Below are 12,123 nucleotides of genomic sequence, written 5' to 3' on the forward strand. Positions count from 1 at the left end.
GTAAAAGTAACCAACTCCAACGCTCAAGCAGGCAACAGAAGTATCTTTGAATGTTTGCATTGTTTTATGATTCAAGTAACTAGCAAAATAAGTATCTACCCACAAAAACCTCAGGAAATGGTTTGATGAGAAGTTTTGTTTCCTTTATTGGCATATTTCCTTTTGAATGAGGAAGTTAATAAGTGAAGTGTCTTAAGAGATTGTCTATAAATGCAATCATCAGCATCATACATGCGTACTGCATTTCTAGTACAGCTCTGTATCCAAAAATGAATACTAATGTACTGTGCTTCAGTATTAATTTTTAGAAATCAGTATTCATTTACAAATTCATCACATTTGCAGATAAATAGGTGAAAAAAAAAAAACAGACAGCCTACTACCCCACCGAGGTTTTGAAGTGTGCACACACTGGACGCTTTTCAGGTGCACATCAGAAATGAGGTGCATTTTAAAGCTTAATGCCATTCCTAAATCTGCAGATGGGGTCTAAATGCACATGGAAACTCCCTCAGGATTAACCCTGAGGAAAATGTCCTCTCTGTACGTGTATTCTCTGAGGACAGACGTCACCACGTAAGTGCATTTGATCGAAAATCTCTCCGGCATCAATTATGATTAGACAAGTCAACGCTTGACAACACGGGGTCCTTCCCCCTCTAATATATTAGGATGAGTTCAATACATTAATGTTATTATCACGCCAGAGGCGAGTGCACGCAGTCGTGTCCGCGCGCATCTCACTACAGGGAGAGAAAATTCGCCAAAACAATGGGTGGGAGAAATTGAGGGAAACTAAAGCGGGAGATGATTGACCACCGAAAGGACGTCGATTGAAACAGGATGTTTTATTGGGAACACCGCAGCCCAAACACCTTTCTAATAAAGTGTGCTTTTAAAGGGAACTGACAAATGATTTGTTTGGCTCGAGTTTGCGCTTCCTCGCGGGACAACGCTGCACACGCGGAACTCGCTCAAAATGAAGGACAAGTAAAGGACAGTATTCCCACAAAAGAAAACCAAATATAGGACATTAATCATAGCGAGGATGATGTCAGACAACCCAAACCCAGCATTCACATCCTAACAAGGCTGTACATGAAAAATTAGAGCAGGCCTGCAGGGCTCAACGCTCACGCGCACGCCTCCTCGGAGGATGTTTAGGCCTTAACGATAACGCGCACGTAAATATTGTACAACATCTGTTTATCTAGCGTCCTTTAAAGCGCACAGCGAGTTTATAAGTAATCAGACCGGGAATAACACTCGGTCTATGCAGTAATCCTGAAAAAAACAGACTAATCTACTCACCACCCTGTTATTTCTGAAATCCTTAATTTGATTTCAGTCCAGCGCGTCTTGTTTGCCTGCGGGGAACGAGGTAATATGTCTAGATGGACGACTATATACTCGCAGGACATGGTCAAAGATTTATCAAATAGACAGAAATCATAAACAGTATACATATGCAAAAATAAAGGTGCATGCATAGTAAGCAAAAGTATAAATATGCATCTTAAATGAGTATTAACAATATTCAAAAGAGACTACTGGCTAATTCACAGATTAACGTTTATGGCTAAACATTTTCAGAACATGTAAAAGTGTCGGACAGCTGTCGCCTCCTGCTGGCGGTAATGAAATTACACTTTAAAACAGCCTGAATGGACTTGAACTAATAAAACCACACAAATTAGGAAATTAAGAACATGTTGTATTGTAGTACTGGCTGTCCCTTGAAGCTTAATGCTCGGGATCAAATCGATTTTTGGTTTTCTGCTGACGCCGAACAAAATACAAGTAATCATAACCTATAACCGGGCCAAAATCATTAAATGCAGTTTTTAAAATTGCGAATGTTACATATGCCTTATGATAAAATGATCAAGCATTATAAAACATACTAAAAACCTTGTCTTTGTGTAGTTTAATACAAAACCGAGGATGTTTTATCCTGTGTAATACCTGAACGGCAAGCAGCTTTATGTTTTGCAAGTCGTGAGACTTTTGTAAAGAATAACTGTAGAGTTAAATTCTTATAGCACCCTTGATTAATCTGAATGCTAATCTGAATATAAAAAGGCATATATAGTATAATATAGAACTGAAGGCACTGGCAAACACCAACACACGCATCTATACATAAACTCTATATCGTGTGGTCAGTGTGCATTTCATCTTTGGCAGAACAGCTGACAGCTGTTTATATCATAATGTGTGTGTCCCTGAGGTCCTGTACACAAGGTAGCAAACAGACCACACACAACTTGGCACACTGGCACTAAATATCATTTAAAATGTCTTTCTTCACACAATCAGACGGACGAAATACCAAAAGACAAACATACACACAAAATTATAGGATATGTGCTCCATTCCATCATCTGAAAAGTTCACGGTGCATAAAAAAATATGAAAGGCATAAAAGAGAAAAAGCTTCAATACTGTGGATTGAGATTGAAAAACTGATAAGAACGCAAAAAAAATAAAGATCAGTCCAGCATTTGGGGGAATCAATACTGAGACCAGCATGTGAAAGAGTGCAGATCGAGTCCAGTGGTTTTTAAGTCCACACACTACACATATTATTCCTTCTCTGCCGGCAGACAACATCTAAATCATGAACTGAGTGTATCCCTCTGCCCCCGTCACGATAACGTCCATCCATATTCTCATAGCTTCTGGAGAGGGTGCCACCATGTAGTATACACGATCATGAGTCTTCACGCTGAATGTAAGTGAAGGGGTCGGACTCTGAGAAAGAGAGAAGGATAGAGTAGTAAGAGTATAGTTTGTCCTCTAGGGGGCAGCACTGAAACATTAAAACAAGGAGTCTACACTTTGGTCCTTGAGGGCCACTGTCCTGTAGAGTTCAGCTCCAGTTTGCCTAGGGTTTCTAGGATTCTTTAAGAGCTTTATTATTTGGTTCAGGTGTGTTTGAATGGGGTTGGAGCTAAACTTTACAGGACATATATAGTATATATAGCAGTTATAAATTGTAAATTATGAAATCAAAAGATATCAAACGTTAAGCTAAATTTGAAATGACATTCAAAATACGTTCAAATATCACAATTATTGTGATTATTTATTTTTATTAATTAAATGAAAGCTAAAAATGACTGTAAACAGTATATAAAGTATTAGGCGTTGATGAGGAAAAGTACCTTGTGGGCGCTCTTTAAGTGGTCGTAATATACTTCCTCTATGGCCTGGAAATAAATCACTCCTTTCAGTTTGGCCTCGTGCTTATCTGTAACCGTACAAAAATCAATACTGATATCATTTCAATCGACCAACTTCACAGGTGAATAAGTGAAGGGGAAAAAAAAAAAAATCACCTGAATAGTAGCTAAGTGTCCTGCGGTTGCGGTCGAAGACAAACCAGCGTTTCTTCCAGGTTTTGATTTTGCCGCCCATCTTAATGAGGAAGCCCCTGCAGGTTTTCTCTGTGATGGAGACGTGGTAACAAGTCTCTGTATTGTGTCCGGCTGAGTCGATGTGGCTGCGAAGGTCAAAGTCGTCCTTTCTTACAGGTAGGTAGCGTGTGAGGGGACGAGACTGAGGCAGGGTCACATACAATATAGGACGTTAGTATTTGTGCATCTAAAACAGGATGTTTACATGTACAATTCTTTTAGCATGTTCCTATGAAATTGTCAGCATATTCTTATATGGTTTTAGGATTCATGTCTGTGACATTATGAGGCAAGTTACAAAAAGATACTTAAAAGTTAGGTGTTTGTTCAATAGCGATGCTTGTCTTAGCACCGAACTCACCTGAGCTCTCTGTTTTTCACGAAGTTTCACCTCTCTTTCAATGAGTTTCTGCCTCCTGCTGGTTTCTTCTTGCAGCCGTTTTTCTAGCTCTTCTCGCCGTCTCCTCTCCTCCTCAAGAGCCCTGCTCTTATTCTCCATCTCTCTCTCCTGAGACATACAAATGAAACCGCTCTGTACCGATAAAAGTTGCTTTTTTTTTTTTTTTTTTTTTTAAAGCTGCACACAATTAGTACTCTCCGTTCCAGCCTAAACTCCCATGAACGACATCAGAAACAGAAAGAGCGACTCGTTTCCCCACAGCATTTCAAGCCGAATTTGTTGCTTTTTATGGCTGACTGAGAAACTTCCAACAGAGCAAACAAGCTCACGGTTTAAGATCCGTGAAGCCAAATGGGGTTCATTTGGGTTTATGGCGTGCCAAAAGAACGGATTGTGAAACTGATGTCAGCTCTGGTGAGAAGTGGCAGGTTTGTGAGCCCGTTTTATTACCCTGTGTTCCAGGAGCCGGTGTTTCTCTGCCTGAGCATCCCGCAGCAGACGCTCCATCTCCTCGAGCCTGGAAACATTGGAGGTGCTGGCACTGCAGAGAAAATATATTACATTTTGCTTTTCAGAGCGAATGCTATACCAAAGAAATCTTAACTAGGCATAAGTTTGCAAATGTAAACATCTTGTATGTGTATGCTGGAGAACACAGAAGGAACCAATAAAGCTGGTCAGCACTGGAACACATTAACAGTCCAGGCATAGAGAGTGTGGCCCACAGTCTGACGTCTGATGCTTTCCATTTAGACTTCAAAAAGAACACGTTGAATAGATCTGACCAGCCCCTCCTTTCAGTAAAACTTCAAATTTCCCCCTAAAACCTTCACCTTTACTGCTTGGCTCTGCAATATCATCCTTATAACCTTCACCTGTAAAGAATATATGGGAATCACCTTCCAAGTCAAACCCCATGCCGTACCTTTATCATTATTTGCATTCCCAAAACAGCTGTCCCTAAAACAAAACATACCCTGCAATAATATACTTTCCAGTAACCAATAGCAGACAGTTCTTGCAAACTACAAAGTTAAAGCCTCACTGGTTTTGCATAAATGCAATTAATCTGTCTATGATCAATCAAATTTTCTGTCAGATAATATAGAAAATTAAACATAACTGTCAAACTGTTCGGAATTGCTGTGCCAGTCTTGCATGCAAAGCAATTCGATTTTTCTAAACGTTTCTATGAGCATGCTGAAATCGACTGGTTTCGTTTTGGAATCTGGTGATGGACAGCTGTCAGTCATTAACAGGATGCCTCTTGCATGCGTGATGAAGAATATTTTAAAGTTCTTATAGCAGGTTTTCAAAAGCTTTTTTTGACTCTTTGTTGTTAATTCACAACTGAAGATGCAATTCAAAGATGATCCAAAATACAAATCAAAACAATCCCATCATGCAAACAGCAAACTCATCATGCAAACCTGCTCCATTAGGTCTATAACAAATTTAAAATAAAATAAAAAATACATTTTGTTCATCAGTTTCTTCTTTGTTGTTCCATCTGATCGCCAAGCCATAACATCTGGCCACCTTGTTTCCATCTTTCCCATTCCTCTGCACACATTGTATTCCTCTAATGTCCTTCATCAATCAGTTCTTTCATCTTTATGGTATCTTACCAGTGATGGCGGAGATGAACAGAGGTCATTCCTGATTTAGAACCCAAAGTACCAGCAGATAGAATTGGAACATAACACACAAAGACCCAAGAACAGCCTGAACCCGCGCTCTGCGGCTGATTACATTCAAACTGGGGGGAAGAAACCCTGAATCAGTTTCCTCTAACCGTTTCTGCTGTAACCTGAGTGGATCCATCCCCGGAGCAGAGGAGGGGGTACCAACGGTCCTTCTCGGGCCCCTCAGAACTCACATTATTCAACCAAACCACTCAAATTACACAAGCGCCGATCTGCTGCCTCCAGCACACACACACAGACACACATGCATACAGCATAAACACACATCGCTCTAAGTAATGACCTCATGTGGTCTCATCTGTCAAAGTCTTTTCACTAAGGTCTTCAACTAGTCACTTTTCAAACAGACTTGAGGTTTATGGTAACCTACATGAGACCAGTCACCAGAGAATTCAAATACGGTTCCAGAATTTCAGTTGCTCTGTCTCCCTCTCTATTCTTTGCTCACACGTTGCTCTTGTTCTCTATATTTCATTCATTGTACCCCAGACGGAACTCTTGGCTTGAACTACAATAGGAGCTGTGGAAATGTTTTCAATTACAAAGACATGCTATGTGTCATGAGTTTATATGATCCGTCTGTATATCTTGAGAAACATACTACAGTCTGAATCTAAGTGGGGACATACAATAGATTTCTACTAATAAATGATATTAACATAAACATACACATTATATATATATATATATATATATATATATATATATATATATATATATATATATATATATATATATATATATATATATATATATATATATTATTCTACAAAAATTCCAACAAACAAGGTTTCACCAGACCCAGACAACGATAGACCCCACACACACACAAAAAAAAAAAAAAAAAAAAAGCACTCCCTTACCTGGAGACATTGTCAGGTGAACAGGCAGAAATGCTGGTTTCCATGCTGTCTGAGCTGTCCACACTCAGTGTATCAAAGGCACGGCCGTTATCTTGGTAACCAAAGGAGTCTAGATAGACATTGGTTTGTGAGGATGTGCGGCCACTGAGATCACTCATCCGTGTTCTGTGCTCCTCGCCAATGTGCTGCTGACTGTGCCCTGAGAAATGCCAACCAACCAAAGTAAACATGAATTTAGCAATAATGAACACTGCAAAATAACACCACATGACTCTTCCTTCCTGTTTTCTGGGCTATCTCAGCTTTACCTGAGAGTGCAGCATCACTCCCAGGAGCAGATTCTCCATTTCTGCTGCCTGGGGCATCCCGGGGCCCTTTACTGTGCTCACAAAGACCAGCCACGGTGCAATAATATCCTGACAACACACACTACTGTTCAAAAGTTTGGGGTAATATTTTTTTAAAGAAATTAATACCTTTGTTCAACAAAGATGCATTACATTGATTGAAAGTGACAGTAAGAACATTTATAATATTAAAGGTTTATATATCAAATAAATGCTATTATATTTTATAGTTGTCAAAAGAGTTGTATAACAGTTTCCACAAAAAAGCTATCAATAATGAAAATAAGAAATGTTAATGAACACCAAATTAGAATAACTTCCAAAAGATCATGTGACACTAAAGACTGGAGAAATGATGCTGAAAATTCAGCTTTGCCTTCACAGGAATAAATAATTTATAAATATAAAAAAAAAGTCTTTCAATATTTAACATTTACAATTTTAATTATTACACCATTTTCTTGCGTTTATGATCAAATAAATACAGCTTAGGCAAGTATAAGAAACTTTCAAAAACAATCAATCTTACCGACCCCAAACTTTTGAATGGTAGAGTATGTAAAAGTATACCTTACTGAGATTGGATCTCAAGTCATTAATGCTCTTCTTCAGCTACAAGTCCAGAACAAATGAACGGATTCATATATTTCGGCTTAATATCATTATAGAAGCGGTCTCCTGAAGATACGCTGTTTAACTTGTAGCTAGAAAAACTAGTACTGTTAGAATTAGCTCAGAGGATATGACTCTCAACTCCATTACATCCCTGATAACATCAACCACATCGCGAAAAAGCAGAGACCCGCCTCTCTGATGATCTGACCCAAGGGACCTTCAGATAAGCCATCCGAAAATACAGTCAAGCTTTTCATCTACAACAATAAACTCAATGCTCACATACTCACAGAAAAAGCTTTCGTCATTTAACAAGCAAACCTGGGGAATTAAAAGAAAAAAGTTCAGGAATAAACCCATCAGGTCAGATATTTGTTTGGAAAGTAGAATGAAGCATTTCCTGTCCTTCCCTTCCTGTCTTCCCATCATTCTTGCACTATCTTCACAAAACAAATAAATAAAATGCAGAAAGTTTCCACCCTGGAGGACAATGTGTTATTGTACAAACAACTGCTAATACCATGAGTGACCATGGTATTGTTGCACGCTGGGTATTTTTTTTTTTTTTTCCCAATAAAGGTGATGTCACATTTACTGCTGTTCAGAAAATGTTTGGAAGTGTTTGAATAGAAATATATTTGATAGACAGATTTCACACCTGACCTCAACTAAACTTTGTATACTCTGAACCTTGAGGAATTTTATAGAAGCCACGCCTCATTCCTGTCAGTATACCCATAAACACCCACCACCAGCTCTCTAGACCATAACAGCAGTGTGACATAATAATTAAAGTCTATGAATAGAAATAAAACAAAAACAAATGACTACAGACACACCTCATCATGCAGGACTGAATTTCTAGAATAGCATCACACCATTGTATGAAATAAATCCTCTCATGCCTTTGTAATGTGTATAAAATAGCAGCTTTATTTCATACAAGATTTAATCCCGTCCATAAAAGGACCTAGTGAGTCAAACAGTGCATAAAATTAAAGAAATCCTATAGGTTTCTCCATTTTAGTGAGACCACCAGACGTATTAAAAGCAATGAGAGTGATATCAACCAAAGACTGAGGCAATGAATGTCTCCCAAAGGAGGACATTCTTCGCAATAGAGGACACGCTAAGAGACTTTGACATTATTTAAACAGAAATTTAATAACACGCACATCGAGACTACTGTAGGCAAACTACTGTACCTTTCTTAGATTTGCCTGCAGGATGGAAAAAGTAATTCAAGATTAGGTAAAGTTTGACTTAGAAAGCATCACTTCTGATGTTTATGATGTAATGCTACATAATAACACTGTATATTTTAAACAGTGTGTGTTGGAGAAGGAGAGCCCTACCCTTGTGCAGGCGGTGTGTATCCATGTGTGTCTCTTTAGGTGAGATGATTGCAAGGGCTCGGTTCAACACACTCCCACAGCTGGAGCTCTGAGCTAAAGGTGGATGAGACTAAACACAAGAGGTAAATGTTAGAGATGTACTTCATATATACACTATCATTCAAAAAATTGAGGTCAGGTTTTTTTTTTCCTTTCAAAAATTATTAATGTAAAATAATTAAAAAAATTTTTTATTTAATGCATCCTTGCTAATTAAATGTATTAATTTCTTATTTTAAAAATCAGTGCAGTAGTATATAGTTAAAAATATCTGGATGTTTTCCATTTTTTATTATATTATATTATATTCAGATTTTAACATCAACTAAATAAGGAATAATTATTTAGAATGATTTGTACTTAAATTCACTAAAACAATTTAATATAATAATACACCATTTAAAGATATACTTTTATTAAAATATTATAAAGCATGTCGGGAATGTAAAAGACATAATAAACAAAAGCTATTAAGAAACTGGATAGTCTTGGGGAAACCTAATGGCCAAATATTATTTCATATTTATTTATTTTAATCAAAAAAAAAAAGTATGCATTTTTATTATGATTAACATCTGAGACATTCACAGTTGTTGGTAAATTTCATAAAATGTAAACAGAATAAACAGAAAGAGATCCAGTATATATTAGCTCAGTATGACTATATTTTATTTATAGCTAATGTAGATTTAAGACTATATCAAACTCTATAGAAATGCAGTAAAATGCACATTAGTGACTTTTATACAAATATGCAAAGGTATAATGTATTCTTATTTATAAAATAAACGTGTAATACAATAAAAAATATATATAAACTAAATGTAATCATTTAAATGAAATATGTCAATTAATAGGCCACTGTGCATTTAAGACTATAAAAAAAAACAGTATATGCATGCAATAAAATGCAAATGAGTGACTTCTAAATATGCAAATGTAGAACATATTCTTACTTTGGAGGGTATGTTACGACCCAAGGTGGCACAGGTGAACTGTGGGGTTATGGTGGGCTGGGTCTTCTTCCGAGGAAGCGTGTCACTCAAATGAGCTCCGCCTTCCTTACCATACCGCTTCCTTTCTTCTAGGGTACGGAAATGCTGAGAAACAGAAGATTAAAAGGTAAGAAATGTCTCTAATAGTTGTACTCAACCATACATACTCGCAAAGTTTACCTGCCTGTGACGGCGCTGTTTTTTGGCAGGTAGAGGAGGAGGAGGAGGGGAAGGGTTGAGGAAGGTGACCATGTCTTCAGGCCAGTGTACAGAGGGAGGTTTAGAATTGGGGCGAGAACATGCAGTGAAACAGGAAGAAGGGATGGAGGATGACAGTGGACAGGAAGAGTGCTTTGGCAAAGACAGGAAAAGAGAAAATCAGAAATAAGGATCCCAAAAGAAGGTGGGCTATAGTTTGCATAAAGGGGACATGTCATTAAAAATATATATTTTTTATTTTTTAGAAATTTAATTACATTATTATTATTAATTATAATGATAAACAATAATAATAATAATAATAATAATAATAATTTCTATAGTATAATAATCATTATAGTAGAATATGACATTTTAATTTGTTTCAATTAGATGTAAGAGATGAAATAAAATTGAATAATAATTATAATTATTATAATTATTATTATTTACATTATTATATTTGTATGTATGATATGACCCCTTTGATTTAAAAAGAATCAGAGAAAGAGAATCAAATGATTCACACAATATAAATACCTTGAAATCCCACAGGTCATCACGACCTTTACTCACTTTCTGTGTGCATACTAAATCTCAACTAAACCCCTGGACACGCTTCCTAATTCCTAACACACATAAACCATCCTGATCACACACCTCACCCTCTTCCGGCAGGGCAGTGCTCTCCGCAGGACTGAGGTCAGGGCTGGGGTCAGTCCCTATGGCAGGGGGTTCAGGAGAGGCCTGTGCTTGAGTGGGGAGGGGGGCTGGGGTGGGATCTACCCCCAGTTGAGAGTACAGTTCATTGATCTCATTGACTGTAACATAGCCCTGGAACAAACCATTTGTAAAATGGGCAGAAAAGGGGTGAATAGAAAAAACAAAAACATTCAGGCAGGCTGAAATGATTAATGACAAGCATATTAATAACAGATTAATCACAATTTTAAAAGAAAAAAAGAAAAGAAAAAAGAAAAACAAACAAAATGTAATGAACAAACATGAATAAATAAAATAAAAAAGTAATTACTTTTTTATGAAGTAAATAATTAATAAATAAATAATTCAGTTAATGTTTGAGAGATCCAAGCAAAAACCTCAAAAGGAATTTAAAGCACTGATAAACCAGTAAGAGAGGAAATAATTAGGGGTTATATTAAGAGCATTATAAACTTAACTTCCCAGAGAAGCGGCATGTTAGGAGGTATTTTGGAAAGCAGGAAATATGCAGCAAACATCTTGCATGCACACTACTAGTGCGTTACCTCAGCATTTTTGATAGTCAGAGAGGAAAGAAGAGAAGAAAACATCAGGAGGTCAGCAGGAAGTGGAGACAGGGTTTTGTGGGCATGGCAAAATTCACTATGTGGACAAACATCGGCCAACTGGAAGAAATCCTGGAATACAGGGAAAAAGACCCTGTTTCCACGGTGAGGAAACACAAACAACCCTCTGCAACTAAAAATGTCCAGGTTGCAAGGGTCGTGATGAGGGCACGAGCGAAAAGCAACCACAATGAAGGTTTCCTTATTTATTGTAGATCCATTCATGGTGTTATAGTGACCTTTTGGGGCAGCAACACATGGTTGTGCTCAGGCACCATAACACATCCAAGAGAGGATGTCAAGAGAAGAAATTCACATGAAACACGCAACCCTGTGAGACGTACCTCCTTCATACTGAGGGGACTGACAGGGAAACCCAATGTCCCGGTGAGCTCAGAATATTTCTTCTCCAAGTTGGCGAGATTCTCCTTTTCCTAGGGGAAAAAAACAAGAAATACTGACATGATTCAAAAGAAGTATATAATGGCTATTTAGTAATATTACACAGACATACCCGCTGTAGCATCATCTGAAGATTGTTCTTTTCTTTTACAAAATTGTCTTTGTCCCTCTGAGCCTGCTGGGAAATCTGGGTGTACTGTTTCTTCAGGGCCAGCAGCCTCTCCTTAAGGTGTCACATATAAAACATTGGAGAATGTGAACTAGTAATGGTTAGTTTGGTTTTTATATTTATAAGCCTTAGAAATGTCTTTTCTCTTTCTATCCATCAAATCATTTAACGCACATGAAGTTCTTGCCAGGATACCTATAAAGGCAGGAAACTCACCTTGCGTATGACGGTGCTCCTCTGGTGTTCTGCGATCTCCCTGAGAATATTCTGGGTCTGAGTCTCTTTCT

General features: G+C 37.6%; 1 protein-coding gene across 8 annotated transcripts in view; it reads right to left on the minus strand.

The window, feature by feature from the left end:
• Positions 1 to 1,418: 1,418 nt before the first annotated feature.
• The window catches only part of phldb2b (pleckstrin homology-like domain, family B, member 2b), a 37,238-nt gene continuing 26,533 nt past the window's right edge, over positions 1,419 to 12,123 (minus strand). For 4 of the 8 annotated variants that reach the window (XM_043226059.1, XM_043226060.1, XM_043226058.1 and 1 more), the window contains 14 exons: positions 12,053 to 12,123; positions 11,780 to 11,890; positions 11,610 to 11,699; positions 11,206 to 11,337; positions 10,598 to 10,771; positions 9,920 to 10,090; positions 9,701 to 9,844; positions 8,706 to 8,814; positions 6,389 to 6,587; positions 4,270 to 4,360; positions 3,781 to 3,927; positions 3,342 to 3,561; positions 3,168 to 3,253; positions 1,419 to 2,754 (listed from right to left, as the gene is read on the minus strand). The exon at positions 12,053 to 12,123 is cut by the window's right edge and continues 85 nt beyond it. In XM_043226059.1, the coding sequence (XP_043081994.1) occupies positions 2,614 to 2,754; positions 3,168 to 3,253; positions 3,342 to 3,561; positions 3,781 to 3,927; positions 4,270 to 4,360; positions 6,389 to 6,587; positions 8,706 to 8,814; positions 9,701 to 9,844; positions 9,920 to 10,090; positions 10,598 to 10,771; positions 11,206 to 11,337; positions 11,610 to 11,699; positions 11,780 to 11,890; positions 12,053 to 12,123 (1,886 nt within the window). In that variant the 3' untranslated portion in view covers positions 1,419 to 2,613. The remainder of the gene's footprint in view (positions 2,755 to 3,167; positions 3,254 to 3,341; positions 3,562 to 3,780; positions 3,928 to 4,269; positions 4,361 to 6,388; positions 6,588 to 8,705; positions 8,815 to 9,700; positions 9,845 to 9,919; positions 10,091 to 10,597; positions 10,772 to 11,205; positions 11,338 to 11,609; positions 11,700 to 11,779; positions 11,891 to 12,052) is intronic. The other 4 variants (XM_043226061.1, XM_043226062.1, XM_043226063.1 and 1 more) reach the window with 4 other exon arrangements.

The sequence above is a fragment of the Puntigrus tetrazona genome, chromosome 24 (assembly GCF_018831695.1).
Source record: "Puntigrus tetrazona isolate hp1 chromosome 24, ASM1883169v1, whole genome shotgun sequence".
Taxonomy (NCBI): Eukaryota; Metazoa; Chordata; class Actinopteri; order Cypriniformes; family Cyprinidae; genus Puntigrus; species Puntigrus tetrazona.